The sequence below is a fragment of the Cucurbita pepo genome, chromosome LG07 (assembly GCF_002806865.2).
Source record: "Cucurbita pepo subsp. pepo cultivar mu-cu-16 chromosome LG07, ASM280686v2, whole genome shotgun sequence".
Lineage (NCBI taxonomy): Eukaryota > Viridiplantae > Streptophyta > Magnoliopsida > Cucurbitales > Cucurbitaceae > Cucurbita > Cucurbita pepo.
This window is the reverse complement of record NC_036644.1, coordinates 4,342,352-4,351,490: the sequence shown is the minus strand read 5'-3', so window position 1 is coordinate 4,351,490 and position 9,139 is coordinate 4,342,352. Positions and strand designations below refer to the sequence as shown.

The window sequence follows — 9,139 nt, the reverse complement described above, 5'->3', positions numbered from 1 at the left end:
ATCTTGGTATTCTTAAATATAAAAAATTTCATTTATGGCGGAATTAGCCAAATCCAACTTCAATACTTAGGATATTAATTTAACACATCCTTATTACGTATCACTCTAATCTCTTGAGGGCTCCATACAGGATGTCCCACACCGAGTTGAAGTTGTAAAATCTATTGCATAATAGGTTGAATATGTTGTCCTTAGGAGCCCAATACTGTTCTTCAGAAGTGAACAACCTAACTAAAGAACAAGTATCCATTTGCCAGTTAACAATGACCTATTTGATTAGTTACAAGAAGCTTCAATATTCCGAAGACTTGTGGTCTAGGCATCATCGGTTGAAGATTATCGAGGAAGATATACCCAAGACCACATTAAAAAACAAAAATAAGTATTATTAGTTTACAATAATGCTCTTTAGATTGACTAATGTCTCTACAACATTTATGGAATTGATGAACATGGTATTCAAGGACTTTCTTAACACATTCGTGATATTGTTCATAGATGATCTATTTGGGTACTCGGATACTCCAGAACAGATGCAGACATGGAACACACATGATAAGAGCTTTTTATGTTAAGAGCACATCCATTATATGTTAAGTTCTTGAAGTGCAAGTTTTAGCTTCTGGAGATGACTTTCCTTAGATACGTCATGTTGGGGTAGGGTATATTCGTGGATCCAGTGAAAATAGATGTAGTGATGATTTGGCCCCAACCACAAGAGGTTCATTTGATATTTCTCAATGATCCTTGCAACATTGCCCTAGTTGACCGGGGGAGAAGCGCTTCATGTGGAGCAAAGCTTGCGAGAAGCTTCATAGAGCTTAAGGAAAAATTAGTGACAATAACTGCGATCACGGTTCTAAATGGTTCCATAAACTTTGTGGCATATAGTGATGTAGGGAGAAGGGTTTATAATGTGTGCTAATACAAAATGACAAATGAAGGGAATGAACTCTTCAGCCCGATAGTGGAAGGTGGAAGCATTGTGAACAATTTTGATTTTATTAAGAATTAAAATAAAAAAAATTAATATGAGAATAAGAACTCTACCTTGGTAGAAATCGCAACTTGCAAACTTCGTTGTTGATGTATTCCAACAATACAGAAGTTGTTCACATTCCACAAAATCTTCCTTGATATGATTTGAACGTATGATTTGAACATAAGGCCAGACTTGTGGGAGCCTAACCTTCATAAAAGTTCTTCTCATTCAATAAGATCTTCTCTACTATGACTTGAACACAAAGCAAAATCTTGTGGGTGCCTCCTGAAAAAAGAGTGAGAATATTAGAAAGTATTGAACCATCTTTATCAAATAATATATTTAAACCTCTAATATATTAGGGTTTAATATCTTGTTAAATCATATTTAAATGTTTATATATATATATTTTGAAACTAAGATATTTAAATTTTAAATATATAATTTTAATATATTAAATATATTAAATATTAATTTATATATATATATATATATATATATATATATATATATATATATATAACGTCAGCAAGTCATCATATAACATCATCATATTATCATCTAACGTTATCACATTATCATATAACGTCATCATATCATCATATAACATCATCACATCATCATATAACGTCATCAAATCATCATATAACGTCATCACATCATCATAAGACATAAAGCATAAATGACACGTGCAAGAGCTACTAGGCACGTGTCATTATATATAAAACAAGTTTTCTGACCGATCCGATAGTAAAGTCACTTACTTGGTTGTCCTAGGCCGCAGTTACTACGACATTTGATGCTAGCTTAACATTGCTCTCTGAAATTTAATTCGAGTCCAACATCATAAATTAGAATTTTACTATGAGAATTGGATCACATATTTTTGCATAAAATAGTTTGAACTTACTCCTAATAACTTAAACTAAGTCTAATTTTGCGCTTACTTCTAATAACTTAAACTAGCTAAGCCTCATTTGGCATAAAATAGTTTAAACTTATAACTTAAACTAGCTGACCCTAATTTTGCATAAAATAATTTAAACTAAAGATTGTCATGCTAATTTTAAACGCTTACGAAAAATTGAAACTAGGAGGTAAGGGTCCGAGCATATCCCAAGTTAGATAAATCAAAATGTTGGCATTTACCTGTCAGAAAATGTATTCTCCGACTCGATTGAACTGGTCAAGTGGTATGCTAAAATGAAGTGAGGGACCTTCCTTTTATAGTGAATGTCAACCCCCTCCTTCTAAATTTTAAGAAATGATGATGATGATACATGATAACATGACGATGTAAGATGTATGACGATGTGATGACTTAATACGACGTTATTCCATATTAAGATGATGTACATGTATTAAATGCCATGAGGCATTATAACAATGATTTTCTAAGACATAACCCTAGATAATGTTAATGATGATGATCGTAGGAAGGCAAATGCATACATGTTACTTAGAGTAATATGTGGATGGGGATAGGGTTGTGTCATAAAGATGATTTAAAGATAAAAATGTGATCTCAAGCATTTTGTGTGTACATATACATTGGATAACTTCTCCATTTATAATGATGAGTACGGACGCATACACTATAATGATGATGATCATGACTCGCATGATACTTGGGGGTCTAATGTCCTCCGGACGTCGCTACAGACAGCAAGCTCAACTATGATGGGTCCAAAGGGAGTGCGAACCACCTGAAGACTCACACTCGCACATGTGGGTCATGTGTAGGGAAGTATTATACATCCAATTTTTTCCAGACTACATGTCACCCCTATGATAGTTTTTAACGATAGATCCTTAATCATGAGTTGCATGCATTTACCTTCCCTTACCTCAATAGTGGGGTCACTTAGTGAGTGTTTCTTAAAATATTCAAGCAGTGTACTACTTCTATTTCAGATTAAAGACAAGACATCGGCATTGCAAGTCAAGATCATGACACATGCATAGGATAGTAGTATTTTATTTCTTAGACTTTAGGTCACGATAGGGTGTTTTTACTTTTATTGTTTATTTATTTCATTTAGTATTTCGTTAAGATGTTTTCGAACACGTAAGTCCATGACAATGTTTTATCATGAAATTTTAAATGTTTAATTCTGCATAAGAGCATAAGTTACAAAGACGATAACGACTTTAGGTTAAGTAGAAATCTAGAGACATTGCCTGTATCGTAAGCAAAAATGTATATTTTAAAATTAACAANAAAAAAAAAACCCTTAACTCGATTCAATCCAATCTAATTTTATAAAAATTCATGAACCAATCCAACGAAAGTTTTAATTTATTTGAACCCGACCTGACCCAATTCAAATAAGTTCATAAGTGATGCAAGAGAGTCCAATATATTGATTAGCTTTTAAGTGATAATTAGTTTTGTTTCATTGCAAGCATAAAACACACATCAAAAGCCATATGGTCAAATCTCATTTTTGTCTGTCCTAAAGAAAATATTAAATAAAGAATAAAACTTTAATTACACTCATAATTAAATAAAGGAATTAAAAATAACATAAAGTAATAATTATATGGTAAGCTAATAATAATGCATGCAAATAGTAACAAACGTTTTGTCCATTTCTTTAGAGTAAATTCAATAAGCAAACAAAATTCAAAACTAAAAGACTTTATCAAGCAACCACCAAACATATATATGGTAAGGTAATGTTGACTCTGACAATTCGGAAGACAGTGTCGACGAAAAAATTGGCCGAAGGTTTCTTCGAAGGAAAAATTAACGGAAGTAAAAGGAGAGAGAGTGAGAGATTCGCTGATATTGCTGAAGACTCGATATGTTTATTTTACGAACGGTTTAAATAACAAATCTAATTACAAAAATTATAAAAAATAGAGGAAGTGGACGAAGACTTAGCCCAAATTGCCAAAAGAATCGCTCCTAGAATCACGCTTCTCCATAGCGTGAATTGAGATGTAACTAAATAAGGAATGACTTTTATTTAACAGGTAATAACAAGGTGCCCATACTTTGTTCCATCAATTTGAAATTTTGAATTAGTTGAGTAAGTGACCAGAACCAATCTAACCAATTTTCTATCTTTGTCGAGTTATTTTATTTTTATTATTATTATTATTATTTACGGACAATACATATTACATTTATAATTAAAACTTTTTTTTTTTTTGTTCTATAAATTAAGCCTAACCCAATTGGGAAAAAACAATTAACCCAACTCAACTTTTATAATATGGGTTGGATTGTTCGAGTTAGTTGAATTTTCAGATCATACTGTGAGATCCCACATCGATCGGAGAGAGGAATGAGCGCCAGTGAGAACACTAGACCCTAAAAGAAGGTAGATTGTGAGATCCTACATCAATTGGAGAAAGAAATGAATGTCATCGAGAACGCTAGACCCAAAGGGGGTGGATTGTGAGATCCCACATTGGTTGGAGAGAAGAACGAAACATTTTTTATAAGGGTGTGAACCTCTCCCTAGCAGACGCATTTTAAAACCGTGAGGTTGATGACTATACGTAACGATTCAAACCGGATAATATCTGCTAGGGAGAAAGAAAGAAACGAGTGTCACCGAGAATGCTGGCTCCAAAGGGGGTGGATTATGAGATCCCACATCAGTTGAAGAGGAAAACGAAACATTTTTTGTAAGGAAGTGAAAACCTCTCCCTAGCAGACGCGTTTTAAAACCGTGAGGTAAATAGGTATACGTAACCATTCAAAGCGGATAATATCTATTAACGTTACGACAAATACCTACACTAAAAAATATTTAGTTTTCCTTTATTCAAAATTTGAAGAAACGTTTTTTTTATTTTATTTTATTTTTTTTATTCCTTTGTCTTTTATAATAATAATAATAATAGTCAAACAAAAAAATCAAACCGAAACTTCATTATTTCAACCATGAAAGAAGGCTTTCTCTTGAAGCTAAAGGTTCTTTACATGGCAAGCTAATAAAGATAGCCAACATTTCATTTCCCTTATTACAAATTAAATCTTCAATTAAAAACAAAATAACTTGAAATCTTTTACCTTTTCAATCAAACTCTAAACAAACAATTAGAGAATCGGACGCTACAAGTATTTACGAGCTGCATTTCACAATATGATATCATTATCAAGGTTCGTTGTTCCATCGTTTTAGGCTACTATTTAAACTCGTAATTTTATTACGAAGCTAGTTTTTAACAAAACCTACAAACCCGCTCTGAAGGGTATGGTTGTTTCTGGCAACCATGTAGTTCCATTAATAAAATTCTCGACCGTAAAATTAGCAACCTCCGTTAAACTATGGAGTACATGGAAACCAGGCCAATCCACTCTTTGTGAAGTGTTAGCTCCTCCACCCCTATTATTGTATTCACCATAATACAATAGGTTCACCGGCACTCCCAACCACTCTAACCATCCTTTAGGCTGAACAACATTGTCAAGAAATGACTCAACGAAAGCCACCATTGAATATGCTCTCCAAGGCCGTCCAAGAAACACTAATACCTTATCCCTACTCGATGCTATCTCCGGCGACACCGTCACGGTGCAATTTTGAAAGACGAACCCGCTTTGTTCGTCTAAATTGGCTTTGGATTGTGCAGTCACCGTGGTGTGGATATCTACTAATCTAGCGTATATGTTACAATCTTGGAATACAACGAGCCCATTTCCGAAAATGAAGTCAACTGTGCCGTAGATATCACACTCTTTGAAGAATTGGGGTACGGCTGCAGCATAGAGAGTGTCTTGATACCCCAAGAACACGCATTTATAGTAAGCTGTGTGTTTAGCTTGATCAAGAACAGCCACAGCTTGACCCATTTTTGGTCCGGCAGAGTTTTGAAATGTGAGGAACTTAGCCATGAAGTTTGCTCCATTTACAGCTGAAAATGGGTTTTGGGTTATAATTTTGATTAAGAAATTGTAACCGCCCAACCCACCTCGGTATTGTTCTCTTCGGCCTTTCCTTTAAGCTTCCCCTAAAGGCTTTAAAAGCTAGCAGATATTATCTTCCTTGGGCTTTCCTTAACTTTAAGACCCGTCCGCTAAGGAAAAGTTTCCACATCCTTATAAAGGGTGTTTCGTTCTCTTCCCCAATCTTCGGGCTTCCTCTCAAGGCTTTAAAACGCGTCCGCTAAGGAAAGATTTTCACATAAGGGTGTTTCGTTCTCCTCCTAACCAATATGGGATAGCACAATCCACCCCACTTTAGGGCCCAGCGGGACCCCCACCAAATCCACCCCTTTCGGGGTCCAGCATCCTTACTGGAACACTGCCCGTGTCTACCCCCTTCGGGGAACAACCTCCTTGCTGGCACATGGTCCGGTGTCTGGCTCTGATACCATTTGTAACCGTACAGGCCCATAGCTAGCAGATATTGTCCTCTTTGGACTTTCCCCTTCCCTTTGAGGCTTCCCCTCCAGGCTTAAAGTGCGTCTGCTAAGGAAAGGTTTCCACATCCTTATAAAAGGTGTTTCGTTCTCCTCCCAACCAATGTGGGATAGCATAATCTACCCCACTTTCACCCCACTTCAGGGCCCAGCGGGACCCCTACAAAATCCACCCCTTTCGGGACCCAGCATTCTTACTGGCACACCGCCTCGTGTCTACCCCCTTCAGGGAACAGCTTCTTCACTCGCACATGGTCCGGTGTTCTTATATCATTTGAACAGTCCAGGCCCACTGCTAGCAAATATTGTCCTCTTTGGGCTTCCCCTCAAGGCTTTAAAACCTTCTGCTAGGGAAAGATTTTCACATCCTTATAAAGGGTGTTTTATTCTCCTCCCCGACCAGTGTCAGATATCACATACATGAACAAAATTAACATGAATTGAAGCTTACTTAGAGTAGCTGAATTTGCAGTGGAGAATCCAGTGGCTTTGCTTCGATTATCAACGATGATTGTTGTAGAAGCGTTGTCTCCGATCAACGAAATGAATGTTTTTTGAAATGGAACTTCGATATGTTCGTTATAGATTCCGGGTTTGATGTGAATGTAAAATCTGGTGGTGGTGAAGTTCGGTGCAGCGACTATGGCGTCACTGATTTTAACGAAGTTTCCCGTACCGTCTAAGGAAACTGTGGAATTGAAGTCAAAGGTATTAGAAAATTTAAGAAAATGAAGAAGTAAGATGGAGAGTGTGAAGAACATAACATGTTGGAATGCCATGATTGAGTTATAAGGGAGAGACAAGCTGATTGTTGAAACTAGAAGCGTTGTATTTATAGAGGTGAGTGACAGTGGAAGCTAGTGCATGAGGATGGGCAGCTTGAACATTCATGGAGGGAAAACAATTACCAAGTGTCATTCATCCAAAAAAGGGCTATGAAAATGAAGTATAGGTTACACGGGTTGAGTTGGTTCGAAATTTTTTTTGTATCAACTCGAAATTTTGAGTTGATTGGATTGGTGATACGAGCAACTAGAATAGAGTTCATGATCCAACCCAACTCAACCTGTAACGACCCTAGATTTTTACTCACCTAAAGTCACTACTGTCATCCTAACTTACTTGAAACACACATGACTTACTATTTTAAGAAATACTCAATAAGTAACCCTCTAGCCTCAAAACACATGCCACTCATGATTAGAGACCTATCATTTAAAACCATTGTATAGGTGGTCTCTAGTCCGTATAAAATTGGATGTGTAGTACTTTCCTACACATGACCCACACGTGTGAGCGTGAGTCTCCAGGCGGTTCGCACCCCCCTGAACCCATCATAATCGAGCTAGCTATTTGTAGTCAGATGTCTAAAGGTCAACAAACCATTGAATATCATGCGAGGCATGATGATGATTATTATCATAGAGTATGTGTTTGTACCGATCATCATAAATGGGGAAGTAATATATGAACACACAATATGCATTAGGTCCCTATAGTTTTCATCTTTAAATCATTTGTATGATACAACTCTATACATCATTCACACATTATCCTAGACAACATGCACGCATTGGTCTTCATACATTCATAATCATTAACATTAATTAGGGTTGTGTCTTAGAAAATTCATCGTCATAATGCATCATGACATTTAATACATGCACATCATCTTAATATGAAATATTATCATACTGATTCATCTCATCATCATGCATTTTATATCATCATGAATTATCGTCATTGTATCATCATATCATCATCATCATGATGTTATCATATCATCATGCACCGAACTATGACACTATCTTCCTGTGAGACCGAGTTCATGGCAGTAATTGGGGCATCGTACCAAGCATTGTGGCTGAGAAATTCGTTGAGCGAAGTGACTAGAAGTGTAAACGAATATATTTTTACGAATTATTTTTTAAATGAATATATTTTTATGTTAAAAATCAAGTTAATGAAATTTTAATTTCACAATTCTAGTACAAAATATAATTAATCATCTTAATTTTGTTAGTTCATAAAGCAGCAAACTCTTAAATGTCCATGGATTAGATTTTAAGTCAAATCCCATTTTTTTCTGTACTACAAGAAGTATTAAATAAAGAATAAAATTTTAATTACACTGATAATTAAATGAAGGAATTAAAAATAACATAAAGTAATAATTATATGGTAAGGTAATAATAATGCATGCAAATAGTAACAAACATTTTGTCCATTTCTTGGGAGTAAGTTCAATGAACAAACAAAATTCAAAACTAAAAGACTTTATCAAGCCACGACCAAACATATGTATGGTAAGGTATTAATAAGAACTACGCTTACACGTTTTGAATTGAAGATGTCTTTTGGATCAATTTAAAATTTTAAATTGGTTAACTGACCCGAACAATATAAATAAAGTTTACAATCCAATCTAACACAGCTCTCTATTTTCGTGTAGAGTTGCCGGGTTGTTTTTTATTATTATTATTTACCGACAATACATATTACATTTATAACTAAAACTTTACTCAAGTATCCGATGTTTACAAGTCAATTGTATCACTAACATTAGTTTTAAGGTTAAATATTCTTAATATTTGTAATAATCTTAAAAGTAGGGTAGTGTTGGGTAAGGTTATAATCCTATTTTCGAGTTGGTTTAGTTGACCCAACCAAACAAATGTCAAACATATGGACCAACCTGAATTTTTTGTTGTTCTATAAATTCAGCCTAACCCAAAAAAAAAAAAAAAAAAAAAAAAAAAAAAAAAAAAAAAAAAAAAA

At 35.0% G+C, this 9,139-nt stretch overlaps 1 protein-coding gene across 1 annotated transcript; it reads right to left on the bottom strand.

Moving 5' to 3' along the window:
- Nucleotides 1-5,050: 5,050 nt before the first annotated feature.
- On the bottom strand, nucleotides 5,051-7,152 carry LOC111799082 (probable pectinesterase/pectinesterase inhibitor 39). The gene is made up of 2 exons (XM_023682480.1): nucleotides 6,813-7,152; nucleotides 5,051-5,854 (listed from the first exon to the last, which is right to left on the bottom strand). The coding sequence occupies exons 1-2, from the start codon at nucleotides 7,138-7,140 to the stop codon at nucleotides 5,172-5,174; spliced, it is 1,011 nt and encodes a 336-aa protein (XP_023538248.1). The 5' UTR covers nucleotides 7,141-7,152; the 3' UTR covers nucleotides 5,051-5,171.
- Between the last annotated feature and the right edge of the window lie 1,987 nt (nucleotides 7,153-9,139).

What these genes read in the sequence shown, in the direction of transcription:
- LOC111799082 (XM_023682480.1), bottom strand. Translation starts at nt 7,140, where the DNA reads ATGGCATTCCAACATGTTATGTTCTTCACACTCTCCATCTTACTTCTT. An exon ending in TGCAAATTCAGCTACTCTAA is followed by an intron (nt 5,855 to 6,812) that starts GTAAGCTTCAAT and finishes ACCCATTTTCAG; the next exon opens with CTGTAAATGGAGCAAACTTC.